The 27,931-nt window shown below is 55.5% G+C and overlaps 1 protein-coding gene across 2 annotated transcripts; it reads left to right on the forward strand.

The window, feature by feature from the left end:
• Positions 1-7,794: 7,794 nt before the first annotated feature.
• On the forward strand, positions 7,795-27,307 carry TSPAN32 (tetraspanin 32). 2 transcript variants are annotated; one of them, XM_031942566.1, is made up of 6 exons: positions 7,802-8,351; positions 9,096-9,193; positions 20,457-20,531; positions 25,759-25,860; positions 26,165-26,248; positions 26,927-27,295. In XM_031942566.1, exons 1-6 carry the CDS (start codon positions 8,222-8,224, stop codon positions 27,182-27,184), a joined length of 747 nt encoding a protein of 248 aa, XP_031798426.1. In that variant the 5' UTR covers positions 7,802-8,221; the 3' UTR covers positions 27,185-27,295. The 2 variants fall into 2 exon arrangements, with proteins under 2 accessions (XP_031798427.1, XP_031798426.1); XM_031942567.1 differs by lacking the exon at positions 20,457-20,531 and having other exon boundaries at positions 7,795-8,351; positions 26,927-27,307.
• Positions 27,308-27,931: the final 624 nt, after the last annotated feature.

A 27,931-nucleotide genomic window follows, 5' to 3' on the forward strand; every position in this document is an offset into this window, starting at 1 on the left:
AGACTGTGCTCCAAAGTGCCCTTGGGGGAGGGGGGAGAGTTCTTTCGTGCCCCCCACCCCTGAGAGTGGGCCAATTTACATATCGGAGATCGGGGCAAAATGTTATCTGGGAGCGTTGTTATCAAGGGATGAACTCTCTAACTGCTGGAGGGAAAGTCTCCCTCTGGACATTCCAAGGGAGAGATCTAGCTAATTCCAGAGTCTAGATTGCTTTAAATTAAAATCACCGGAGGCTGATCAAACCTCCTCCTTAAGTGGGTTTATCAGTTTAGCACCTGTGAATAAACTGGGTTAAAATAAGGCGAAGGCACTTAAATGGGTGGGGATGGTGTCTACGCGCTCCAGATAGGCAGACCCTGCGGTATCCAGCCAATAGGGAAACGGAGGGAAAAGAATTGGGAATGAAGGGCTATTTGTCTTAGTGAAGCGCTCATTTTTTTCTGAACGCCAGCTCTTGCGAGAAACTTAATAAAGATCCTTCCTGATTCATCAGCAGCTTCGCGGAGTTCTTGATAAGATGCTTGTTTCTTACATTAGTAAAAAGTCTCTTTTTATAACTGTATTTCATAGTTATTAGCATAAGAGTGTTGTACTTTGTTAAAGGCTTTTTTTTTTTTTTTTTGCATTATAAGCTGATCATGTAGTTATGGATATTTTGTTTTTTAATATGATTAATTATGTCGATTGTTTCCTTAAACTTAAATCATCTTTGCATCATTGGTTATGGCCATGATGAATGACTTTTTATATAAATGTTTCTCTGTAGTCTGTTGGACATGATTTTTGTTTAAGATTTTTGAGTGAACATTCATGAATGATATTCACCTATAGTTTTCTTTCTGTGTTTTATCCTTCCCTGGTTTTAGGACCATATTTGTCTCATAGAAAATTCTGGTAGAGTGCTTTCTTTCCCAAGTTTTGAGAATAATTTGCTAAGTATAGATTGGTTTTTCCGGTGAACACATCAGGATCAGGACTCCCCTCCTGCTTAGTAGTATACTCCACCCAGCTCCACCTTGGTACTTCCTTTACAATTATGGCTGTTTCCTTTTTTGAAATTGGGCTATTTGATATCTCTCTGTGTTCTTTGGATAGTTTTATATTTTTTCAAGATATTCTTTGGCATTCTCAATTGTATTAGCATGAAATAACGTATAATGTTTTATTGTTATTTTGATTTTTCCTAGTTTTATTATGTTTTATTTTCTTGTTTACTTTTTTGTTGATTTGATTTCCTGTTTTCTTTTTAATTAGATTAGCTTAAAGTTTATCAATTTTATTAGTCTTTTCAAAGAAACAGCTTTAAGCTTTGCTACATATATCATTTCTATGATTTTTCTTTTGAATTTTCCTATTTCCCCTCTAATTTTTAATATCTTTTCTTTTAAGCTCATTTTAGGTTTAATTGTTGGCTTTCCAGTTTTACAAATATATACTATTTATGTATATATGTGCAGTTCATTTATTTTTTTTCTATTTTGTTAATGTATGTTTTTAGGAATGTCATTTTTTTTCTCCTGAGGCGCCATAAAAAATACAGATATAGATAGAAATTAAACATGAAATACTAAATAATGAGTGTGTCAACAAATTATGTAAACAATAACCATGTAAAATAAAATGATGATGAAGCAATATACTAACATTTCTATTTCTCTATTAGACTTATCCAAAATTGAGAAAGGTGTATTGAACTATCCTGTTATTATTGTGTTACTATTGTGTCTTTTTGTAGATCAACTATTTCCTTTAAGAATCTGGATGATAAAGTATTTAGAGTATATAGTTTATAGCTGATATTATTTTATTGTCTAAGGTTCCTTTCGGCATAATAGTTTCTTTGTTTATTTTTTTGTTTGTTTTTGCTTTGTCATATGGCATGATTATAATTCCTTATTTTTTGGCTTCATAGGATGGGATAATAATTTTTTTTCCATTCTCTCGGGTTTATTTTGTGTATTTTTTAAAATGTGCTTCTTATAAGGAAAGGAATTATAGATTTTTTTTTTCAAATCAATCTGTTGTGATGACCGTGTATTTTAAAATGAGCCGGAGTCAGGAATTCAGGTTAAGGGAAAATCTTCAATCTTTATTCTTTTTGAGGTGAAGGGGGATTGCGATAGCAACATGGGCAGCTGTGACAGGACCCACTCAGCAGAGGTGAAGGGGGATTGCGATAGCAATGTGAGCCAGCCAGCTGTCTCTTTCCACTCCTCTTTCTACTCCTCTTTCCGCTCCTCTGCCTCCCCCCACCAAAATCGTCATTTCCTATACAACACATCAGGACTTGCACAAAGAGTGGGCGGGGGCCATTCTTTCTCCAAGCATATATTAATAGAGTATAGCCCAATTACTATTTAGCCTCATGTGCTTGGGACTTCAGTGCATCAACTTAAGCTTCAGCCCATCACATCGCCCACTTTCTTTTGTTTTAGAACACAGGTGATCATGACATCCCTGACTCCTCAGGAAGGTCAGAGCCCCCAAGGGGAGGTGATCACAACTCCCTGACATCTCAGGAAGGGAGATGAAAAGCACCAAAGGGAAGTGGGGGTTGCTAGCGGTTTTCTGGGCTGAAGGGTCTTATTATGCACAAACCCATCAGCATGGGAGGTATTACACAAGCACATAGCAATAACGCAGAGCCTATTAGTGATGACCTTCCCCTCAGTCAGTGCAGGCTCGATGTGGTGTAACAAACATGAATTGTACACGCAAGTAGCGGAATAGCAAACAATATAAATCAACATGGTGTTGTAAAAGATTGCCAGAAGTCCTAGAAGGAGGGTATGTAAACAACAGTCACACATACACCTTCTTCAGCAGCCAAGAGATAATCCAAAACCAACCTATTGTCCATTGCTTCACATGTCAGGGAATCCAATGATCCCCCCAAGTTTTTGAAGTCCTGCAAAAGTCTTTTTATGTGTTAGGGAATCCAATGATTCCAGTAGATTTTGAAGTCCTACAACAGTCTTATCATTTCTCAGAGAATCCAATGATTCCTGAGGGTTTTCAAGTCCTATGTCTCAGAGGATCCAATGATTCCTGAGGGTTTTCAGGTCCTACAACAATCTTATGTTCATCATGTCTCAGAGAATCCAATGATTCCAGTAGATTTTGAAGTCCTACAACAGTCTTATCATTTCTCAGAGAATCCAATGATTCCTGAGGGTTTTCAAGTCCTATGTCTCAGAGAATCCAATGATTCCTGAGGGTTTTCAGGTCCTACAACAATCTTATGTTCATCATGTCTCAGAGAATCCAATGATTCCTGAGGATCTGTCATAATCCTCCCCCAAATCTTTTCCCCTCCTCCTTACCTATTCCCCTACAAGCTCTTCTCTTTTTGAGAAACCACATGTTTTATCTTTATCTCATGCTAGCTCTCAATCTAGGTCAAGTACATCACATGTTCCCCTCTATTCCCCTAATTTTTCTTCCTCTCATGCACCTTTCCATTTTGTGATGGAGTCCCACTATGGGGAGGAGGGGGAGAGAGAAACCCTAACACTGATTCATTTAGAGGCAGGGTGTTGGTAGATTCTGTCTAATATATCCCAAGCCTACTTTTAACTATTACCTCTATCTGACTTTGCCTTTACCTCTGTCTCCTCGAGTACTTTTAGAATGATTTTTTTTTTTAATTGTTCTCTCTGCTATCACTTTCTGACTGTTGCTGTCTTTGGCTTTTGCTTTTGTTCACGGCTTTTGAATTTCTGTTATCTAAGGAGCTCAAGAAACAATTATCTTCAGATCTGGTTTTTTTTCCCCCTAAGAATGTTTCAATGCTTCTTAATTATTGAATGAGCAATTAACATTTTCCCCAACTGATTAGATCTGATTTTCTTTGTATGAAAAGTGTATTGTAATTGTATTCATATAGTTCCTGGGTTTGTCTTGGCAGGTAGATTCCCAAGTATTTTATAATGCCCACAGTTACTTTAAATGGGATTTCTCTATCTCTTAGTACTGGGCTTTGTTGGCATGCTGTAGAAATGCTGGTGACTTTGCTAAAGTTGCTAATTATTTCAACTAGTTTTTTAGTTGATTTTCTAAGACTTTTCTATGTTTATCATCATATCATCTGCAAACAATGATAATTTCATTTCCTTGTTTCTTATTTTAATTCCTTCAATTCTTTTTCTTTTCTTCTTGTCATAAGTAGCATTTCTAACACAATATTGAATAATAATGGTAATAATGGACATCCTTAGTTCTCTCCTGATCTTATTGGAAAAGCTTGTAGCTTATCTCCATTACAAATAATATTTACTGATTATTTTAGAGGGATACTATTTATCATTTTAAGGGAAGCTCCATTTTAAATCAAATTAATCAATATTTTATATTATTTTCCCATAAAACCAACTCATAGTTTTCTTTATTAATTTAGGGGTTTTCTTACTTTCAATTGAATTAATCCCTCCTTTGATTTTTTAGGAGTTTTAATTCAGTATTTAAATTTTTTTAATTTTCTTTTTTCTAGTGTTTTTAGGTGCATACCCGGTTTATTGATCAAGAACAGTCTTTTTCTATTGTTGTAAGCATTTAGAAGTATAAAAGTTTCCCCAAGTACGTATGATTTTTAATCCACTCTGCTATCTACTTCTGTATTATGGATGAGTTCATCCCACTTATATTTAGAGTTATGTTTATTATTTTTTTTATTTCCTTCCATTCTTTTTTCCACCTGTCTCTGGCTTTTTGTCTCTCTCTGACTCTCTGTCTCTCTATGTCTCTGGCTATCTATTTTTTTCTGTCTCTGTCTCTCGCTCCTTCTCTCTGTCTCTTGCTCCTTCTCTCTATCTCTCCTACCCTCTCTCTGTCTTTCCCTCCCTCTCCCTCTCTGTGTCTCTCACTCCCTCTCTCTGTTTCTCCCTCACTCTGTCTCTGTCTCTCTCTGTTTCCCCGGCTTTCTCTGTCTCTGCCCCAGCCTCCCTATAACGCCCTCCCCTTTGTTCTTTCACATCCATTTGAAGATGCCCCCACTCTCTGTGTGCCTTGGGCTGGGGGTCTCCAAGGAGCCGGGGGTTCAGGGGAGAAGGCCCAGGGAAGCAGCAGGCAGAGCTCTGAGCATCTTCCCTCCTTTTAGTTTGGGGGACAAACACTGTCCTCGTGGGACCCTCCTCCACAACCCCGCCTCTTGCTCGCTGCTGCCCGGCCTTCCTGAAAAGGGATGGGGGGGCTGCCGGGAGAAGGGGGCTGCATATTAATGTGCGGCAGGAGCACAATGGGGCCTTGTGCTGGACAGAGAATGGAGGGTCTGGGCCAGCGGCCTGGGGGTGGGGGAGGAGCTGGGACAGTTCCCTTTTATCTGATGGAGGAGGAGGAGGGGAAGGGGAAGGGGAGCACTGCCCTGGCTGGGCCGGCTGACTTACCCAGGTCAGCCTTGGAGGGAGAAGGATTCTAAGCCCTGACCCTACTGAGCCACCCTGTGGGGGCTTAGGATGAAATGGGGCTCAGAGGAGGAGGGAGAACATGAGGGGGAGGGGGAGAGGGAGAGAGTAGTGGCTGAATGGCCCTCATCCCACAATGGACTTAGTGGCCATTGGGCTTGTGGGGATCTCGGGAGCCTCCAGCAGTGGCCATTGGCTGTGGGGGGAACTTGGCAAGGGCTCGAGCCCCTCGGGATTGGCTGGACTCTGAAGCCGGAGGAAAGCTGGGCCTTTTGAGGGTGGGATGGCAGTGGGAGGGCAGAGTTCTGTGCGGTCCCCCACCTGCTCCCTCCATCCTTGTCACAGGCCTTTGATCTTCCCCAATCTCTTTGGCCTGAACCTGGAAGAATGGACCTTGGGCCATGGGTACAGGTTAGTCCTCTCACCCAACAGCTGCAGGTTAGCCCCCACCACCCTCCTCCTTGGCCAGTCTGTGGGTTAGCCCCAGCCCAGGGAGCAGAGCCAGGATGGAGGACTGGCTTGTCCAGCCCTTGGAGGACTCCAGATCCAGCCACGTGCCGAGCCCCTCGCTCTCTCCTCCCTTTTGGAGCTGTCCTGGAGCCTGTACGGGCTGCGCACCCAAGGAGACGATGGTGCTGGGGGGGGGCTCTTTGGTGTAAGGGAGCTGGAGACAAAGGTGCCCTCGGGTGGGGGCCGCTGCTCCCCTTCTGCTTTGGGACTGGGACGGGCTATAGCTGCCCCCTAGGAAAGGGGGGAAAGCTGGGCTTGCGGCCGTCCCCGAGCATTTGGGTAAACTGAGGAAGAGGGACAGGATCGGCCGCAGTGTGAGCTCCTGGAGGGTGGATGGCGAACTTCGGGGGAAGAAAAAAGACCCAAAGCGGCTTCAGTGGGAAATGAAAAGGTCGCTGGGGGGAGGGGGAAGGGGGGGCAGCTTGGCAGGTTCCGTAAAAAATTCAGATTTTCACACAGCGAGTTTTCCAGCCCCCGTTGCTGGCTCCAGACAGAGCTGACTCCATTTGGCCCCCAAACCGACCCTGGGAGACAAGGGCTGGGGTCCCCATTTTCCAGTCGAGCCGCTGAGGTAGACGGGTAATGGGACTTGCCCAGGGTCATAGTGCGTCGGTGAACTCGGGGTCCAGGACCACCCAGCGCGCTGGGTGCCACCTTTCTCCTGTAGTGCAGGACATCGAAACGGGAGTCACTGTGGGCACGGAAATAATTTACTCAAAAAACTGAGCCCAGGCTCCTGTGTCTAAGCCTGCAGGGCTCTGTGTGTGTGTGTGTGTGTGTGTGTGTGTGTCTCTCTCTCTGTCTCTGTCTGTCTCTGTCTCTCTTCTTCTCTCTTCTCTCTGTCTCTCATCTCTCTGTCTCCCTCTGTCTCTCTCTGTCTCTCTCTCTCTGTCTCTATTCTCTGTCTCTCTTTTCTCTCTGTGTCTCTGTCTTCTCTCTGTCTCTCTCTCTTCTCTCTCTCTCTCTCTCTCTCTGTCTTCTCTGTCTCTCTCTTCTGTTTCTCTCTCTTGTCTCTCTGTCTCTCTCTCTGCCTCTCTCTCTGTCTCTCTCTCTCTTTTTGTCCTTCTCTGTCTCTCTCTCTCTCTCTGTCTCTCTCTCTCTCTCTGTCTCTGTCTCTCTCTCTGTCTCTCTCTGTCTCTGTCTCTCTGTCTGTCTCCCCCTCTGACTGGAGGCTGCCCTCAGGGCAAGCACCTCCTTCCACGGACTCCCCAGGACCCCACCCTAACTACATCTCCCACCGTGCCCTGCGGCCGAGGACGTTGTGGTCGCGGGTCCGGCTCTGCTGGAAACCACAGCCCGGGGCCGGCGGTCGCTGGAGTCCTGGGGAGAGGGCCTCATACCCCGCCGCCGCCAAGTGCCACTCTGGCCCCGCTTCTTTGTCTGTAACTTCCGGGCTCGGTCAGGGCCCGTGGCCAGGTGCTGAGGGCAGGATGAGCCAACCTGGCAACCAAGCTCCTAAGTCAGGGCAGGAACTGGGAAGCCTCACCTATCTCCACAGGTCTTATCAGGCCACCGAAACCCATATCACGTGCCGGGCTGGCCCTGGAGGCAGGAAGGAGGCTGAGGCCGGGGCGAGATGGACCAGGGCAGGAGCCGGGGCAGAACCAGGAGAGACCGGCCAAGAAGGACCAGCAACAGGGCAGCAACCAGATCTCCCCAAAGGCCTGAGCCTGTGACTTATTTGGCAGTCTGGCCCACCTCCTTCCCCCTCCTCTTCCCCCCCTGCTCCTCGGGCTCCCTAGGAGCAGACCGCCGAAGAATTTCAGGGGCCCAGGCTCTGACAACACCGGGCTCAAGTCGGCATACCTGTGCAAATCATCGGAGAAATACCTCCGGGCTGAAGGCCCAGGTTCTAGTCGACTTTCTAAGGATGACCCCCTCCCCCCCGTGGTTTTGGGTTTGGGCTAACGTGGCTTTCCCGGGGCCCCTCACACCTGCATCTTGCCCCCCTGAGCCCGGTTCTGGGTCCCTGCCCCCCAGCCCCAAACCAAACTGGTCCCATTAAGCCCGTTGGGGAAGCTGCCCCCCCCCATTACTCATCTGCCTTGTTCCTTTATTTCTATGGCAAACCTCATGTTCTGCCTCTGTTCCTGCCATGGTTCAGAAAGGGAAACTGAGGCTTCTGTGGTTTTCTCGAGGTCCCAACAGTGGCTCTAGAAGGAGGCTTCTTCCCTCCCCCTGGCGGGGCCCCAGAGCACCCTGGGAGCCTCTCTCACTTGGGGCCGAGGCGGCCCCCAGGGCCCAGAGCGTTCTCCCCAGCCCCTCCCCAGCCGCCCCAGCCCCCCTCCAGCCCCCCCAGCCCCTCCTTTCTCATGGCCTCCCTGCAGCTGCTGAGCCTCAGCATGGGTGCCCTGACCGCCCTGGGCCGGTTCGGGGACCGTTTTGTCGTCCTGCTCGCCGTCTCCCCGGAGAAGGACCCGTACGGGCCCATGCACCACTTGGGTGAGTCCTCCGGGGCCCCCGAGCTTCCCCTCCAGTCTCAAAGCTTCGGACTCGTTTCCCCCGGCGACCTCTGAACTTTTGGGGTTCTGAGGTTTCAGGGAAACTGAGGCACGGAGCAAAGACAAGGCTTGGAAGATGAGTGGGGGTTTGCAAAGCGGTAACTGCTGCTTTGTGTGGCCGTGGGAAAGTCTGGGACTCCGGCTCTTGTCTGGGAAATGAGGGGGATGAGCTGGACGTCCAGTTCTGACACTGAGCTCGCTCCTAGACCCCAGCTCCTGGGCCTCCCCTGGCTGCCCTCTGGGAAGAGTCAGCCCCAGGGCAGACTGAGGGGGAGGGGCCAGCTGTCCCCGGCCAGCCCCTCCCTCTCCGAGGGGTCAGGGGCTCTGCCCGGCCAGAGGGGCTGGAAGTGGGGACCAAGGGCCAGGCTGGGGGAGAGGAGCCACGGCCCACGCCGGGCACTGAGGGGTCTCCGGGAGGGGGGCTCTCGGAGGAAAGGAGCTGACCCTGGGGCCCAGGACCTGCCCAGCCTCCGGTTCCTGTACAAGGGGACAGTCCCTTGGGCTTGTTGTGAGGAAGGCATTCTGGGGGCTGAAAGGGGAATGAAGATGGCAGCTGGAGCCAGACAGATGGTGAGACTGAGCCGGGGTTTGCCAAGGGGCCAGGGGAGATCTCTGTCCCCCAGGACTCCCGTCCCCTGACGGCGACCCCCCCTCCCAGCCCCTGACTATCCCTCCCTCCCCACAGCTTTCTCTCTGGGCATCTTCCTGACCTTGCTGCTGACCCTCGGGGTTGTTCTGAGCATCCTGGCCGTGGTTCGGGAAGCCAAGGGCCTCATGGCTGGGGTGAGTAGCCAGGGATCGGGCCCCTTCCCACGAGCATCCAGGCAGCAGCGGGGCCGAGACGGGCGCGGACGGGCCCTGGGCTCAGAGAGAGGAGCCCGAGCTGTGGATCCGGCTCGGCCTTCCCGCTCCCGCCTTGGTTTCCTCGTCTTGAAAATGGGAGTGGCTGGCTCCCCCCCCCCCGCCCCCCGCAGAAGTCCCAAACCCCAAGAACAGCGGGATGGGGCAAAGGCTTAGAGGCAGAACAGAGCTGGGCTGCCCCCACCCTGGGCGCCTCGGGCCCTCCCTGATCCTCCTCTGGGAGTGGAGGAGACCCTGGAGAGCAGCCAGGCAGGGAGGCAGGTCCCCAGAGCTCTCTGCTCCCCTCTGGGATCACTGGGACTCCAAGGCTGTGACCTCCTGCCCGGGGCCTGGGCCCGACGAAGCAGGTGCCTCCCCTTCTCCGCTGCCCCCGCGGTCCTGGTCACTTTGCCCAGGCCCTTCCGTAACCAGAACCAAGGCCAGATGTGGGCCGGGCTGGGCCGGGACCCCCGCCAGCTGCAGCCCCCCCCCCCCGGGGGTGGGCACGTGCTGGTTCAGACTGAGGGGAAGGGCTTTGTAGCCAGTCTCACTGGGGGCTGAGCGTTGGAACCCAGACATGAAACTTTGTCCCTCGGGAAGAGCGTCCTTTCCCAGGGGCTCCAGCCCCCCCTCCCACCACCCCCCGGCAGTGGGTGCCCTGCCCCGGACGGCCCGAGACTGAAGGCCTGAGACTGGCCTTGAGCCTGTTAAAAGGCTGCTGGGAAACGCTCACCAGACCAGTGAGTCCAGTCCAGGGAGGGTCACGCTTAAAGCTGGTCGGGGGGTGCAGGAGAGCCGGGCTCTGGCCCTAACCCTGCATCCCCCTGGGCAGTACCGTCTGCAGCTTTGGTGAGAGAGCTGGGAGAGGACCCCCCCCCTTCTGCCACCCTTTGGGGCAATAGATGGGGACCAGATAAGCAGCCAGGGCCTCCCTGCTCAAGTGCTCTAGGCGGCCTGGGGCCGTTCCCCCCCCCCCAGGGGCAGCAGCTGAGCTGGGGGCCTTCCCCCCCCCCAGCCCTCGGGCCTGGGTCATTTACCTGCCAGGGGCTTCACTGGCAACCCCGGGACCATAAGCCACCCCTGCCCCCGGGGAAGCCGGCTCAGGCAGCAGCGCTGTCAGAAAGTAGCTGGGGGTCTCTTCCCTGGATCCCCACAGCCTCGGGCTCTGCAGGCCCTGCTGGTCTCCCTTTTATTGCACCAGGGCCGCCATCCTTCCTCTTTGCCCCGGGCTCCCCCCCACCCCCGCAGTGCCCTCAGGGAGCACTCGCTGGGCTCCCCAGGGTCAGCAGGTCTCATATACCCCGGAGGCAGGGGGGGTGGTGGTTAGAACCCTTCAGGGACAGCTCCCTGCTAACTGTCCGAGCCTTCCTGGGAGCTGGTCAGGGCCTTCCCCCTCGTGCCTCCCCTACCCCCTGTTGTCCTTCCCGTCCAGCCCCAGGCCTGGCTCTCTCCGGATGAGACCCTTCCAGCCGGTCCTCGGCGCTCCTGCCCCACCCCCTTCTGGGCTCTGCTAGAGCCTGAGGAGGTCCCCGAATTCAGCCTGAGCAACGCTCCCTTCAGGACGCTCCCCCTTCTCGCATCTTCAGGGTTTCGTGCTTGGGACCTTCCCCATTCTCCTGGGAACAACTTCAGCGGCCCCGCTGATTTATGGGCCCCATCTCTGCTCCCCCTGAAGTGTGGGGGGCTGGGCTTGATGGAGCCAGCCTGGCCTCTGCCCGCCTCTGGACTCCAGCCCCTCCAAACCCAGCCTTCTCTGGCCTCCGGCCTGGGGTGGAGGCTGAGTTGTGTCCCTGTGTCCCCCAGGTGGAGGCTGAGCTGTGTCCCTGTGTCCCTCTGGCCTGGCACAAGCCCAGGCTACGTGGGCTCACTCGCCCTCAGAGCTACTGGGGCTTCTGCAGCGGCTACGTCCTCCCGGCTGATCCCAAGTGGGGGCAGAGCAGAAGGGTCCCTCTCGTGCTAACTCCCCCCCCCCAAGGATGACAAAGGATTTAGGGCGAGCCACACATGTATCTCACTGACTGTTCTACTCTGGAAGATGGAGAGGGGAGAGCGCGAAAGACAGGAGGGAAAAAGAGGGAGGGAAGAAAGAGAGATGGAAAAACAGAGACAGAAGCAGGGAGAGAGACAGAGGCAGAGAGACAGAGAAACAGAGAGAGAGAGACAGAGAGACACAGGCGGAGAGACAGAGGCGCACAGACAGAGGCAGAGAGACAGAGAGAGAGAAAGTGAGGGGATGGAAGGGTCAAGTGGCATTTTGCAGCTTGGGGAAGACTTGTTTGTTGGCCTGAGGAAAGGAGACAGAGGATAAAGTGCTGAATGAGACGGTGGGAGGTGAGGCGGGATGCACTTTGTTAGGGGGAGAGGCGAGGTGCTCCAGCTCCCTGCTATAGCATTTTCCTTTCTGCTCCTTCCTCCATGGGTATGAGCGTCGCTCAAATGCTTCTCGCCATGTTTTACTTCACAGCTGCGCTGCCCATTGGCCCTGACCCTCTTCCTGTCCCTTTTATCGATTAGGCGGGTGGTCCTTGATCAAAAGGAAACTAGAGCCACATTCCAGGACTGAGCCCCCTCCCACATCTCCCTGATATCGGGGAGATCAGCTTGTTCTCTCTGCACTGAATTCTCTTGCTCATCCAGTTTGTTGCCCATATCTTTTGTAACATTAATTTTTTTTTTCTTTTTCTCTTTTTTTTCCTGAGGCAATTGGGGTTAAGTGACTTGCTCAGGGTCAACAGCCAGGAAATTTTAAGTGCCTGAGACTAGATTTGAACTCAGGTCCTCCTGACTTCACTGCGCCACCTAGCTGCCCTCAACATTCATTTTTAATAAAATTTTGAGTTGTTTTTCCCTTCCCTCCCAAAAACAGTAAGCAATATATATACAGTCATAGAAAGCAGATTTCCACATTAGTCATGCTGTGAAAAAAGAAAAGGAGCAAAAGGAAAAAGGCCATAAAAAGTTAAGAAAGTGAAAATAGTCTGTCTGCTTCAATCTGGATTCAAACTCCATAGATCTTTCTTTGGAAGAGGATCGCATTTTGCATGGTCTGGAATGGTTTGGGTTCACTGTGTTGCTGAGAAGAGCCAAGTTATTCATAGTTGATCACTGTATGAGTTACTATTTACAATATTCTCTTGGTTCTGCTCATTTCACTTTGCATCAGTTCATGTAAGTCTTCTCAGGCTTTTCTGAAATTCACCTGCTCAACATTGCTTATAGAACAAGAGTATTCCATTACATTCCTATGCCGCAGCTTGTTCAGCCGTCCCCCAGTTGAAGGGTATCCCCTCAATTTCCAATGTTTTGCCACCACAAAAAGAGTTGCTATAAACATTTTTTGTCTGTGTGGGTCCTTTTTCATTTTAATTTTTCATGCCCATTTATTATTATTATTATTTTTATGTCATATGCGTACATTAATTTTTTTACATATTTCCATGTGAGTCATATTGGGAGAAAAAAGTCAGAACAGAAAAAAAAATCACGAGGGGGAAAAAAGGCAAAAATAGGATACATTGATCCACATTTAGTCTCCATAGTTTTCTCTCTCTGGATGGTGTTTTCCATCCAAAGTTTAGTTGCCTTCGATCACTGAACTGCTGAGAAGAACCGAGTCTATCATTTTTGATCATCACACAGTCTTGTTGCTGTATACGGTGTTTTCCTGGTTCTGCTTCCTTCGGTCAGCAGCAGTTCATGTAAATATTTCCAGGCTTTTCTAAAATCTGCTAGTTTATCTTTTTTTTTTTTTTTTTTTTTAGTAGAACAATACTATTCCTTTACTTTCATATACCATAATTTATTCATCCATTGCCTAATTGATAGGCATCCACTTACTTTCCAATTCTTTGCCACCACAGAGAGCTACTAAAGACATTTTTGCACATGTGAGTCCTTTTCCGTCTTTTATGATTTCTTTGGAATACAGACCCAGTAGTGGCCCTTGCTATATCAGAAGTTATACACAGTTTTACAGCATTGGGGCATAGTTCCAAATTGTTTTCCAGAAGAGTTGGATCAATTAGTGACTCAATTTTCCCACATTCCCACCAGCCAACATTTATTATTTTTCTTTTCTGTCGTGTTAATCGATCTGGTAGAGGTGAGGTGGTACCACAGAGATGTTTTAATTTGCATTTCTCTAAAGTATAGTATGATTTAGATAATTTTTTCATGTGACTATAACTAGCCTGCTCATATCCTTTGATCATTTGCCAATTGGGGAATGATTCACATTCTTGTGAATTTGACTCAGTTCTTTATATATTTGAGAGGTAGGACCTTTATCAGAGAAACTTGCTGTGAAAGAATTCCTGCTTTCATTCTAACCTTGGCTACATCGGTTTTGTTTGTATAAAAACTTTTTTAATACAATCAACTCTTGTTTGGTCAAAATTCTTCCCTTCCTCATAGATCCGGTAGGTAAACTATTCCTTTTTTGCTTATGGTATCATCTTTAATGTCTAAATCATGTATCCAATTTGACTGATAGTGATCTATGTGAATGTTGGTCTAGACCCAGTTTCTGCCATGGTGTTTTCTGCTTTCCCCAGCAGTTTTGTGTCAAATAATGCATTCTTATCTCAGAAGGTGGGCTCTACTGGATAGATGAATTATCATGCTCATTGACTACTGTTTCTTGTGTACCATGTCTTCCCACTGATCTACCACTCTATTTTTTTTTTTTTTTAGCCAGTACCAGATAAAATATAGTTGAGATCTGGTATAGCTGAGCCATCTTCATTTCATTGATATTCTTGACCTTTTACTCTTCCAGATGAATTTTGAAATTTTTTTCCTAGCTTGATAAAATCATTTTTGGTAGTTTGATTGGTATGACATTGAATATATAAATTAATTCAGGTAGAATTGTCATTTTATTACATTAACTTGGCTTAGTCACGAGCAATGGATGGTTTTTCAGTTGTTTAGATCTGACTTTATTTTTGTGAAGTGTTTTGCAATTGTGTTCATATAATTCCCGGGTTTGCCTTGGCAGGTAGAATCCCAATTATTTTATATTGTCTACTGTTATTTTAAATGGAATTTATCTTTCTATCTCTTGCGACAAAGCTTTGTGAATAATAGATAGAAATGCTATGATTTTTGTGGGTTTATTTTATATTTTTTATATCCTGCAACCTTGTTAAAGCTGTCCATTATTTCAGCTAATTTTTAAGTTGATTTTCTAGGATTTTCTAGGTATATCATCATATCTGAAATGAGTGATAATTTTGTTTCTGCATCACCTAATCTAATTCTTTCCATTCATTTTCCCACTCTTATTGTCATAACAGTTCTAGCACAATATTGTATAATAGCGAGGATAATGGGCACCTTTGGTTCACCCCAAATCTCACTGGAAAGGCTTTTAACTTACCCCTATTACAGTTAATGCTTGCTAATGGCCCAATACGTTGATATGCTCTTTCTCTACTGTATCGATGTAAGAGTTTGGAGATTTTTAAAAAATTCCCCTAAGTACAACTTTGGCTGCATCCCATAAATTTTGATATGTTGACTCATTGTTGTCATTCCCTTTAATGAAAGTTTAAATCATTTCTATGATTTGACCCACTCGTTCTTTAGAATTCGATTATCTAGCTTCCAATTAATTCTTAATCTATCTTTCCATAATTCTTAATTAAATGTAATTTTTATTGCATCATGATCAGAAAAGGATGCATTTAATATTTCTGCCTTTTTGAATATGATTGAGTTTTTATGCCATAATACACGGTCAATTTTTGTATAGGTGTCACGTACCATAGGAAAAAAAGGTATATTCCTTTTTATTCCCATTCAGTGGCCTATCATATCGAACTTTTACATATCTAACTTCTTTCATGTGGATTTTGTGGCTTGATCTATCTAGTTCTGAAAGGGGAAAGTCAAGCCCCCTTTTGAGTATGGTTTTACTATTTTCTCCTGTCATTCATTTAATACCTTCTTTAGAAAGCTGCATGCTATGCCATTTGGTGCATATATATTTAGTGATGATATTACTTCGTTGCCTACGAACTTTTTTTTATACGAGATATAGTTTTCTTTCTTGTCTCATAATTAGATGCATTTTTGTTAATGCTTTGTCTGAGATCATGATTACTACCCCTGCTTTTTTTCTTTTTTACTTCAGCTGAAGCATAATATATTCTGTTTCAGCCTTTTGTACCTTTCTTCTGTGTGTGTGTCTCTGTTTTAAATGTTTCTTGTAAGCAATGTAATATAGGTTTCTATTTTTTAATCCACTCTGCTATCCATGTGTGTTTTATGGAATAGTGCATCTCATTTGCATTTATAATTACCTTATATTTACCTTCATCTTATTATCCTTCTGTTTATCCTACCTCTTTTTTCTTTTCTTTCTTTCCTCCTCACCAGTATTTTACTTCTCAATCTGCCCTTCCTTCTATTTGCCCTCCCCCTTTTCTTATCCCTCTCTCCTTTTACTTTTCTAGAGAAAGAGATAGATTTTTATACCCAACTGTGTATATTAATCCCTCTTTGAGTCAATTTAAACACTTTTATTAATCTCTCATTTGATCTTCAGGATTTCCAATTTGATATTTAATTGGACGTGTGAAAAAAATTTTTCTATGTTTTTAGTTATGTGCCCAATTCACTGATATGTTCTTTCTCTCTTCTATTGCTATGAGATTACAGATAGGGGGCCTCTTGCACCGAAACTTGCAGGGCTGTGAGGGGGCCTCCGGGCCTGGCGGGCCGGCCACTGCCGCCAGGGCTGGATGCGTCATTGCTGGCTGCCAGCCGCTGCTCAGCCGAGTCTGGACCACTCTGCCTCGGGGACTGACCTGTGCTGGGGCTCGGGGCCTCCTGCTGGGCTTTTGCCCAAGAGACACTTCTAAGTTATCTTGGGCTGGGAAATGGTTCTACTCCATCCTTTGCTGGGCTTTGTTCCCCCCCCCCCCCCAGAACCTGTTTTGAGGCTTGATTGAAAAGTGCTGGAGACAGCTGGGGAGAGCTCGGGCCACTTCCTGCTCCAGCTCCCATTGCCCGTGTCCTCCCCAAGGCTGCTCTTCTCTCCATATTCTTTATGATTCCTTGAGGGGCTGGGGCTGCAGAGGGGCCAGGGCTGGCCTGGGGTCCAGGGGCTGGGGCTGGCCAAGGGGCTGGGGGGCCAGGGCTGCAGAGGGGCCAGGGCTGGCCGGGGCTGCAGAGGGGCCAGGGCTGGCTGGGGCTGCAGAGGGGCCGGGGCTATGCGCCGCTCTCCGTCACACCTCCTGTCCTCTTGGCTCCCCAGTCAGACCATCCTTTGGGGAGGACTACTACCTCATTCCAGCTGGCAGAGGCCCTTGGGTCTCTTTTCATCCCCAGGCCTCCAAGGCAGGCCGACCATGTGCTTACTATGGTCCAGGCCGGGGCTAACCTGGAGCAAGGGAGCTTCAGAGGCTGGCAATGGAGGCCAGCCCTCCCCAGCCCCATTGCCGTCCTCCCAAGGCTTCCCTTCTAAAATCATGATTCCTTAGGGCTTGGGGTCGGGCCCTGGTGGGGTTCCAGGCTCCCCAAGGGGGGGGAAGGGCTTTGAGGGGCAGGACTCCCGCAGGGGCCAGGTTCTGAGAGGCGGGCTGGGCCAGCCGGGAGGGGCCAGAAGGGCTGGGGGGGGGACGGGGCCGGGGGCGAGGGGCAGAGGGGCGGGCGCCTCCCAAGGGCTCGAGAGACCAAACCTTTGGGAGTCTGCCCAATTCTGGGGGCCCGGGAAGGAAGGGCAGCCGAAGGCTGAGGCCAGGGGGCCCTGGAGGGGGCCCAAGGGCCGGGGAGGAGGCCGCCCTCCCCGAGCCAGGTGCCCGGCACCGGCGGGCCTTGGGAGCGGGGGCAGCCGCGCCTCAGGGTCCGGAGGCCTGGGCGTTGAGGCCCCTCCGGGACTGGGGGAAGCCGGTGGGGCCCCTGAGGGGCTTAAGGGAACCGGGAGGCGATGAGGCCAGGCGGGGAGGGGAAGCCCTGGGGAGACGAGATCGGGGCCGGGGGTGGGGGGGTGGGGGCCGGGTGCCCGGTGCGGGCCGGGGGGCGATGCCCGTAGCTGCGCTGGGGAAGTGCGCCGGCGCTGGGGCAGGGGGAAGAGAGGGGGGCCGAGGGGAGGGAGGGGGCAGGGTGGAGGCTGGGAGCGGCAAGGGGAAACTGAGGGGGGGCCCTGGGAGGCTGGTCAGGAGGAAGTGGGGCGGGGGGGCCGGGGCCAGGGCCGAAGAATGGCGGGGGAGGCTGCACCGAAGAGCTGGCCCTCCTTGACCACGGGGGCGCGAGGGCCGGTCTGCTGGGCGGGCCCGGAATGGGGCGCTCGGGGCAGGGTGGGCGGTGCGCGCTGCCCGCGCCCGCCGCCCGGGCCGGGCCCCGCTGCCCTTCCTGCCTCCCCCAGTCCCTTGGCCGGCTGCCCTGGGGGGGCCGGGCTGGGCCGGGGAGCACTGGGGGGGGAGGCCCCTGAGGCTGCAGAAACTAGTCCTCCGGGGGCCGTGCCCTGCCGTTCCCAGTGCCCTTGTTGGGCGCGTTCCTGAATGCCGTCTCCGAGACCAAACACGAGGGGCAGGAAACGACTGAGAAACCCTCCTCAGGGCCGGCGCTGCTGTCCCGGCTTACAATAAGGGGGCCAGAGCAGGCCTGGGGGAGGCCCGCCCAGACTTGGGCCCGGACCAAAGCAAGGGGGGCGAATCTGGGCCGAGGCCCTCCCTCCCACTGTGCGGGGCCCTCCCATTGGGCCCCCAAGCCGGCCTCCCACCGTGCCGTCCTCCCGTGTCCCACTGTGCGCCTCCTGGGCCCGGTCCCCGTGCCCCTCCCACTGTGCGCCTCCCACTGTGCCCTCCCACTGTGCCCCTCCCACTGTGCCCCTCCCCTGTGGTCCCCCTCCTGGCCCCGGGCGCCTCCCCACTGTGGCCTCCCACTGTGCCGCCTCCCCTGTTTGGTTTCTCCCATTGTGTGCCCTCATTGTGGCCCCTCCCACTGTTGCCTCCCATTGCCCTCCCATTGTGTCCTCCTGGCCCTGAGTGTCTCCCATTGCCCTCCCTGTGCCCTCCCACTGTGCCCCTCCCACTGCCCTCCCCTGGCCCTCCCCACTGTGCCCCCTCCCCACTGTGCCCCCCTCCCCACTGTGCCGTCCTCCCCACTGTGCCGTCCTCCAGGGCCCTGCCATCCTCCCTGGGCCCTGCTGTCCTCCATCATTATTCCTATTACCCCAATGCAGGGAGGAGAGAACCAGGAGAAGAGAGAGAGGGAAGCGCTTCCTCCTTTGTCCCCCGGGGGCCGCCAGGGTCACACAGCAGCCTCGGACACGGCCCCCTTGGGCCGGCCCTTCTGGGTCCCCACAGCTCTCTTGCCGCCTCCTTGCCGGGTCCCCCCCATTGGCCGCTGGGGGCTCTTCCTGCCCGACCTCCCGAGGCTGCCGCTCTCTGGGTCACTTCCTCAGGAAGCGAAGGCCTTGGAGGGCGGAGGCCGTCGGGGCTGAGGGCCAGAGGCTACTTTGGTTCCAGCAGCCCCCGGCCTGCAGCCCCTCGGCCCCCTGGTCCTTGAGCTGTCAGGGATTCCTGAGCCTTCTGGAGGAGCAGTGGAGGAAGGGAGGGGAGCTCATGGGGGAAGGGGGGCAGACACCTCCCCAGGGGCTCCTGGCCCAGCCCCCGGGCCCTGCTGGTGGGGCCCCGGAGGGGGGGTCTGTCTTCCTCCCTGTGGGATTTTCCTCATGGAGAAGTCACAGACTGTCCTCGTGGAAGGCACGGGGGAGAGCCGGAGAAGGCAGCACCAAGGGGGGCCGGGGCTAGCCCTTCCCTGACCCCCCCTCCCCCACCCCTCCCCCTCCCATTTCCTCCTTTGTCTGGGCTAGAGAGACCACGTGTGGGGGCCCCCAAGTGGGCCCTCTGAGCCCAGGGGCCTTCGGCTGCAGGAAGCGGCCTCCGGACCTGCCAGGGAAGATTGGGGAACAGAGCCTGACCCAAGGGCTGGGCAGCTGGCATGCGTGTGCCCAGGAAGGGGGCCCGGCAGAGAGGAGGCCCTAGCGCCGGTCTCTGGGGGTTGTTGGGCAGACCAGGGGACAAGGGCTCTGGGCAGAGGAGCTGCCCACCCTGGGGTCTTGTGGGCATGGCCGTGGGCTGCCGGGACACCAGGCGCGCGGGCACCTTCTGGGTCTGACCCTCAGCTCTGCCCGGCCCTGCCCACTCTGTGCCCGGCCCCTGCCTGCCTGGCCCCTGCCCGCTCTGGGCCCGGCCCCTGCCCACTCTGTGCCCAGCCCTGCCCACTCTGTGCCTGGCCCTGCCCACTCTGTGCCCGGCCCCTGCCCGCCTGGCCCCTGCCCACTCTGTGCCCAGCCCTGCCTGCTCTGGGCCCGGCCCCTGCCCGCCTGGCCCCTGCCCGCTCTATGGCCGGCCCTGCCTGCTCTATGGCCGGCCCCGCCCGGACTGCTCTGGGACTCCCGGGCAGGCCCTGACTGGCCTCTTCCAGCCCGCTTCTCCACGTGGCCAGAGCTGCCTCTCGGGCCCTTCCCCCGGCTGTGTTTCCTATTCCTCCCGCCCAGCATGTGCCCGGCAGCTTCCGCTCGCCTGCAGCTTCCTCGTCTGCAGACGGTCCCAGGGTCTGGAGCCTCTTCCCTTTGCCCTGCAGCAGGAGCCTCGGGGGATGGGCATCGGCTGAACCATCTCCCCCCCCAGGGGCCACCTCCGACTCCCAGCCCCTCCACAGAGACCCCCCAAGCTCCCAGCCCTCCCCCCATAGGGGCCACCTCCAGCTCCCAGCCCCCCCAGTCTCCCCCCCACAGGGAAGTCTTTCCTGTCCTCTGGCCGGGGCCTTGGGGACCGAGGGGGAAACTGAGGCCAGGGAAGGAGCTGGCATTTCTGAAGGTCACAGAACTAGGGGCGGGAGGAGGGGGGGAGGGGGCCAGAGGTCCCGTCCGTCTGCTCGGGGGTCTGGGAGGCTGGAGACCCTGTCACGTGGGGATCCCCTCCCCCTTATGCGGAGGCGCACCAGGGAAGCCGCCGACCGGCGGGTCCCGAGGCTCGGTGCCGTAACGAGCATTTATTAGGCCCCACCTGAGTGCTGGCCTGCGCTGGGGACCAAGGACAGAGGAGGAGCTGTCCTGGTGCCGAGACCCGGCAGGGGCCGGTGGTGCAGCCAGAAGGGCCCCTGAGGGAGGGGCCCCCCTTCCCCCACTGCGGCTCCTCCACCTCCCTGGGTCCGGCTCCCAAGTGACCTCCTGCCTTTGCTGCCTCCCCAGGGCTTCCTTTCCTTCACCCTGGTGTTCCTGGTGGCCGTGCAGGTGACCTTCTGGAGGTACCGGGAGCCCTCCCAGGTGAGTGGGACCAGCTCGGGGGGCGGGGGGGAAGCTGGCCCAGGAGCCGACTCGTAAATGTTTAACAACCGGCTCTCCGGCGGTGGGGCCGCATGGCGGGACACTTGGCCAGCGTTCTCTGCAACTTCCCACAAACTCCCTGGGCCCGGACTTGGAGCATGTGCTGGTTTTCAGGGGTTCCCACGGGCAGCGCTGGGGGAGGAGGCTCTGGGAGGGGGGGACAGATTGGGCCCCAGGAGGGGAGGCCAGTTGTCTTCTTCCTCGGGGCGGTCCCAGGGCCCTTCCTGGAGGCCGTGGGGGGCACAAAGGAGCAGCCGCTGTGGCCCGGGGGGCTCCGGCCTTCCAGCTCGTGGGGTGGACCCCAACCTCCGCCCGGCCCCCGAGGGGCGGGAATCGCATCCTGCTCTGGCTCCAGAGCCCTTCCTGTAACTGGTGATGGGCACGACGGCGGCCAGCCAAGACTCTGCACCAGCAGACTCGGCTTCCTGCCGCCAAGCTGGCAGCAGTGCCAGGCCCGGGGGGCAGGGATCCCTCTGGGGCACCTCCTGCTGCTTGTGGGCATCTCTGTCTCCTCGGGGAGGAAGAGGGGCCCAGAAGGGTGTGAAAATAACAATAACAGAAGAAGGATCAATGGAGAGACAGCTGCCATGGGGGAGAGAGGGGGCAGGGAAGAGACAGAGACAGAGAGAGAGACAGAGACAGAGACAGAGAGAAAGAAAAAGAGACAGAGACAGAGACAGAGAGAAAGAAAAAGAGAGAGAGACAGAGAGAAAGAAAAAGAGACAGAGACAGAGAGAAAAAAGAAGAGACAGAGAGAAAGAAAAGAGACAGAGAAGAGAGAGAAGAGAAGAGACAGAGAAAGAAAAAGAGACAGAGACAGAGAGAAAGAAAAAGAGACAGAGAGAAAGAAAAAGAGACAGAGACAGAGAGAAAGAAAAAGAGACAGAGACAGAGAGAAAGAAAAAGAGACAGAGACAGAGAGAAAGAAAAAGAGACAGAGACAGAGAGAAAGAAAAAGAGACAGAGACAGAGAGAAAGAAAAAGAGACAGAGACAGAGAGAAAGAAAAGACAGAGAGAGAGAAAGAAAAGAGACAGAGACAGAGAGAAAGAAAAAGAGACAGAGACAGAGAGAGAGACAGAGACAGAGACAGAGAGAAAGAAAAAGAGACAGAGACAGAAAGAAAAAGAGACAGAGACAGAGAGAGACACAGAGAGAGAGAGAGAGAGAGAAACACAGACTGACAGAAAGACAAAGACATAGAAACGGAGAGAGACAGAGAGACACAGACTGACACAGAGACAGACACAGACTGACAGAGACAGAGACATAGAGACAAAGACATAAAGACAGAGACACAGGGAGGGAGACAGAGAAAGGAGAGAGGCTGACAGAGATACACGGGGACAGACACTGACAGAGACACAAAGAGACAAACTTTGCAGAGCTGGAGACAAACTCCACCGCAACTGGCGCAGGGCACGTCTCATTCAAAAGTGAGGGGATGAGCAAAGGGGATTGACATGGGGGGGGGGCTGCCCTTGGAAGCACCAGAGACTCCCGTGGCCCGGAGCCAAGCCGTGGCCCAGCCTGAGGCACCACAATGTTCAGGGGCCAGAAGAAGGACCTGGCAAAGGAACAGGGCTAATGGAAAGCCTCTGTGTCTCTCCCTTTATCTCTTTAGCACATTCTCTCTCTGTCTCTCCCTCTCTGTCTCTCTCTGTGGCTGGAGAAGTCAGGGAGGCTGGGTCGGGGTAGAGGAGCCCCCTGGGACGGGAGGACCAAGGGGCGGCCGGGTCAGTCACGTGCCCCAGATTTGGGAGGGAACGTTGGGAGGCTCCCAAAGGCCCTCGGTGGCCGTGGGGAACAGGCCCAAGGGACGCAGGCGCTGGACCTTCCTGGGTGGGGGAGAGCTGCCAGGGAGGCAGGGGTGGGGCAGACACGAGGGGGCCGTCCAGGGTGACGGGAGCGCAGGGTCGGGACACCGAGGCAGGGCCAGGCCGGGAGGAGGGAGGCCGGAGAAGGGGAGGACGCTGCCTGAGGCAGAGGAGAGGGTGCTGGGAGAGGGGAGGCAGAGCTGGCCAGGGAGAAGCCCCGCCTGGCAGAGGCAGGGGAGCCCTCCAGCCAACGCTGCCCTTTGGGGCCCGGCGGACGGGGTCCCTGCCCCAGGACCAGGGTCACAGCGGGAGAGGCGTCCCCTGTTCCAAGCTCCCGGAGCGTGTTCGGCCTCAGCGCCTGCTCTCAAAAGAGGGGATCCCCAAATGTCCGGCCAGCCCCCCCCGAATTCCCCCCGCCGTGGACAGCGGTGAGAGCAGGAGGTCTGGACCTGAACAAGGGCGGGGGGAGTGGCAGCCGCCCCCTCCTGCTGGGAAGGGCCAGAGCCACAGCCCGGTGCCCGCCTGAAGGCCCTTGGGGGCTGGGCAGCGCCTTGCGGAGCCCTGGGAGGGAGCTGAATTGGCCAGATGCGCCCGCGCAGTGAGTCTGCAGCTGGGCTCGGACCCTGTGGCCCGGGATGAAGGGACCGAGAGATTGGGGGGAAGCCCCCGTGGGGCCAAGTGAGGGCCAGAGACCTCCCCGGATGCAGGTCTGGAAGCGGAGGCTGATGGGGGCGGGGCACAGGAAGTGCTGGGGGGAGGGGCAGCAGCTTCCTGGCACTCTCACCCTTCCCAAGACTTCCCTGCCAGAGCCGGGCCTGCGGCCTCCACAGAGTCTCCCAGAAGCCTTTGCTCAAGAGCCAGAAAGGACAGAGGGGCCACGAGGGCCCGGATGGGGGATCAGGCCGCCCCGACCCTCGGAACGTCGCCTCTGACTCGCCAGCAAACCGAGATTGGGGGGGGGGGGGCTTCTGCAGGGCGGGGACGTCTCAGGCTGGGCCAGGGCCTGGCGCACAGTAGGGCCCTGATTTCCCATGGGGGCAGGTGCAGCGACCTCCCGTGCGGCAGCCTGAGCCGGGCAGGGGGCGCTCGCCCTGCTCCCAGAGCCCCTCAGAGCCTGGCTCGGTGCAGGAAGCAGCAGGGAGCTGAGGCGGGGGCTCTGCCCAGAGAGCCCCCAGAAGGAAGTTCTCGCCCCCAGCTTCTCCCTCCTCACGGCTGCCGGGTGGCTCCGGCCCCCAGGGCTGGAATCAGCAAGAAATCAGGGCAAAAATGGCCTCCTGGGCCCGGGAGAACAGAAGGAAGAGGGGCTGCTGCCCTGGCCTTCCTGTTAGATCCGGGGCCCCTTTCCCTGGGACAGTGACCATCCCCCATGCAGCTGGAGAAAGGGGGTCTCGGGGGGCCGTGGGGGCATCCTCAGGCCTCCCACTCGGCAGGACCTTCCGGGCTGTGTGGCCACTCTCTCCACTGGATGCTCCTGCTGCCCGCCAGCGCCACCCCCTTCCATTAGTATGCTAGTCACTAAGCCCCTTTGTGCCTGGCCCCGTGCCACGGCCTGAAGACGAGCTGCACACAGCTAAGGAGGGAATCGGGGAGTGGGGAAAGAAAACCAGGCGGAGTGCTCCGGGGAAAGAAAGGTGGTGATCATCAGAGCCGACATTTATGGGGCACCCACTGTGTGCCCGGCTCCGGGGTAGAGAAAACCAGGCGGAGTGCTCCGGGGAAAGAAAGGTGGTGCTCATCAGAGCCGACATTTATGCGGCACCCACTGTGTGCCCGGCTCCGGGGCAGAGAAAACCAGGCGGAGTGCTCCGGGGAAAGAAAGGTGGTGATCATCAGAGCCGACATTTATGGGGCACCCACTGTGTGCCCGGCTCCGGGGCAGAGAAAACCAGGCGGAGTGCTCCGGGGAAAGAAAGGTGGTGCTCATCAGAGCCGACATTTATGGGGCACCCACTGTGTGCCCGGCTCCGGGGCAGAGAAAACCAGGCGGAGTGCTCCGGGGAAAGAAAGGTGGTGATCATCAGAGCCGACATTTATGGGGCACCCACTGTGTGCCCGGCCCGGGCAGAGAAACCAGGCGGAGTGCTCCGGGGAAAGAAAGGTGGTGCTCATCAGAGCACATTTATGGGGCACCCACTGTGTGCCCGGCTCCGGGGTAGAGAAAACCAGGCGGAGTGCTCCGGGGAAAGAAAGGTGGTGCTCATCAGAGCCGACATTTATGCGGCACCCACTGTGTGCCAGGAACTGGTCTAAGCACTTTACCAACATCTCATGTGACCCTCACATGATCTCGGGACTGAGATGCCAAAGAGGGACCACCTACAGAGGTTAAGTCCCTTGGCCGGAGCCACGCAGCTGGCAAGGGTCTGGGCCAGATTTGAACTCGGGTCTTCTGACAAAAGCCCATGCTCTGTGCACCATGGCAGCACCCAGGCGCCTCAGATCGCTGGCATCTAGGGAATCAGGGAGGGCTTCCCTGAGGAGGCAGCACCTGAGCTGGGTCTCAAAGAATGAGAATTTCAGGAGGCCGGAGGTGAAAGGAAGATGGTCCAGACGAGGGGTGGGGGTGGGGGTGGGGGCAGTGTGTGTTTCCTCATGCTCTCGAGAGTAAAATTAAGGTAAACGGGGGCACAAGTTCTGAACACGATCAATTTCTTAACAAAGCCCCAATTTGTCAAAAAACGGCTCATCCAAGCACGGGGAGGCAGCCTCAGAGGCCGGAAAACCATACCCAGAGTCAGAAGCATGGAGGGGAAGAGGATCATGGGTGTGGGGGACAATGTGATTGACAGGCACTCAGGGAGGCCGTTAGCAAGGACCCCTCCCCCTTGCCATAGAAATTCTAATTGAGGGAGAATAAGAACCTCTGATTGGTCGAGGACAGGCGGTGGGCCACAAATAACAGGTTGGTTTGGTTTTTTAATGATTCAGAGGGAGGGGGAACTTTGAAACTTAATTCCCAGAGGGAAGTAAAGCTCCTAAGGGATGAAATGGGGAGGGGGGGGGGCGCGGGGGTCGTACAAAACCGGGAGAGACATGGAATGAACTGCAAGACAGAGCCAGATGTCAACTTCTCAGGAAAATGTGATGCTTGTTTAGTATCGGGGTGGTTATAATGCTGGTAACGGGCATGGTGGGATGGGGATGGTAAGGTGCTGCTGTGAAGCACTGAGGGCAGCCAAGCTTCGGGGGGCAGGCGGAGGGTAGAGAGGCGCCGCCGTGGGGCACTGAGGGCAGCCAAGCTTCGGGGGGGAGCAGGTAATGGCGAGAAGCCTTGGGAAGAGAAGGGGGAGGTGAGAGCAGGAGCCGAGGGGCTCCGATCTCACGGCCCTCCTGGCGGGCTCTGGTTCTCAGGTGGAGGACACCATGCTTGACACCTACGACCTGGCTTACGAACAGGCAACGCGGAACGTCTCGGACATCTGGTGGCAGAAGCTGGTGGCCATCCACGACACGGTGAGCCCCGGCCCGGAGGGCTCTGGGGAGGACGGAAAGGGAGCGTCAGCAAGGCTTGGTCCGGCTCTGAGGCCCAGCGGAGCCTCCGGGTCCCCCCCTGAAATGGGGGGGATGTTATGGCCCCCAGGGGGGCTCCGGATGCTGGCGGGGGAGGAGAGTTTGAGCATCCTCCGGCCTCCCGAGCCCAGATGAGCCCCAGGCAGATGGTCGGGGGAAACCAGAGGCTCCTCCCCGGGCGGATGGTGGGGGGCGGCCACAGTCTCCTCCCGAACCCGCCCTCACGGGGTCTCTGGGCCTTTTTCAGTTTGGCTGTTGTGGAAAGAGCTCCCCTCTGAGCTGGCTGGGACAGGAGGAGAAGGACCTGTGCAAGGCGGTGCGGCAGAGAGCGGTAGGAGAGCGCCGAGGGCGCGGAGGGGGGAGGTCTGGGCCCGGCAGCCCCGGGACGGCCTCTCCTCCCAGGGAGGGGGACTGAGGCCCCCCCGGGGGGCTGGGCAGTGAGTAAGCCAGACCCTGGGCCTCAGCTGGCAGGGCCGGGGCCCAGGGGCCCAGAATCCCAGAGTGGGAAGCGCCTCGGACACCCGCCGCCCCAGCCTACATTGCCACAAGGCCCGCGCCTCTGCCAGGGGTCCCTGCCTCCTTGGAGGGGCGGCCTCGCCTGCCCGTGCCCACTTCCACGGGGGCCACTGCCAGTGGGGAACTTGTCCCCTCTTGGCGCCGTCCCCCTCCCTCCCCGGTGCTGCCAGCCGGGCCCAGGAGCACGGGGCTGACTCCTCACCCAGGACAGGGGCCCCTCCCCCTCTGGCCCCGTGTCCTTGTCCTGGCTGCCCCTCCCCATCCCTCGGAGGGCCTCCTCTGCCCTGCGTGATGAGCTAATGCCCAGTCGGTGCCTGGCACCCCGCGGCCCCATGGCTGAGCCTCCCCCTCGGCGGGCTCGGGAGCAGCCCCGGGGGCAGCTGCAGGGCCCAGCGCGGGGGAGGGCAGGGGCTGTCTGGGCCCGGCCTGGAGCGGGGCCTGGGGGGGGGCGGGGGCGGGCCGGCCTCCGCTCAGCCTCCCTCTGGCCTTCCAGGGCTGCCTCCGGGAGATCAGCAGCTTCGTGAGGGAGCACCTGAGCTTGGTCAGCCTCCTGTTCGGCGTCACCCTGGCCTTCATGGTACCCACCACCCCCGCTCAGCCCAAGACCCCCACCCCTCCCCCGGCCGGGCTGGGACCCCCTGAAGGAGGGAGAGCTGCTAAGTCCAAGAAACCGCGGGGGCTTCCCGAGCTCCATCAGACCCAAGCCTGTGTGTTACAGACGGGGAGACTGAGGCCCCAGGGAGGGCCGTGACTGAGAGGGGGAGGGGCCTCCTGTAGGGGGTCCTGCCCAAGGAAGACCCCATCTGGGAGCAGCAGAGGTCCCGGGCACTGCCCCTGCCCCCCCTGAACTACCTGGGGCTTCAGAGCAGGCCCCGCCCCCGGGCAGGGGCCACGCCCCAGCAGGACCCGCCCGCAGGGCCCGGACAAAGGCCCCGTAAGGCCCGCCCGGGGGCCCGCCCCAGCGGGACCCCCGTCCCCCGGCCCCGGAGCGGAACTTTTCCCCCCCAGGATGGGAGCCCCCCTTCCCGGCCCACCTGGGGCCTGGCGGGGCCCGGGACAGCCCGCCCCCCCCGACGGGAGGTCCTTCCTCTTCCCTCCGGCCGGGAAAGGTGAGGATGGGCCCCTTCAGGCCCCACCTGGGAGGTTGGCCCCCGGGGCCCGCCCTCCCTGGCGTCCCCCTCCCCCTCCCCTTTTGGGTCCTGCTTAAATCCTGGGTTCCCCGGGCCTCCCTGTCCCCTGCCCCTCCCCTGCCCCCCTGCCCCTGCCCCTCCCCTGCCCCCTGCCCTCTTCCCCTGCCCTGCCCCCCTGCCCCTCCCTGCCCCTCCCCGCCCCTCCCCTCCCCCCTGCCCCCCTCCCTGCCCCCCCTGCCCTGCCTGTCCCCCTGCCCTCCCTCCCTGCCCCCCTCCCCTCCCTGTCCCCTCCCCCCTCCCCCACCCCTCCCCTGCCCCCCTGCCCCCCCTCCCCCTCCCCTCCTGGCCCCGGGTCCGGACCTCAGTGC

The sequence above is a fragment of the Sarcophilus harrisii genome, chromosome 6 (genome assembly GCF_902635505.1).
Source record: "Sarcophilus harrisii chromosome 6, mSarHar1.11, whole genome shotgun sequence".
NCBI lineage: Eukaryota > Metazoa > Chordata > Mammalia > Dasyuromorphia > Dasyuridae > Sarcophilus > Sarcophilus harrisii.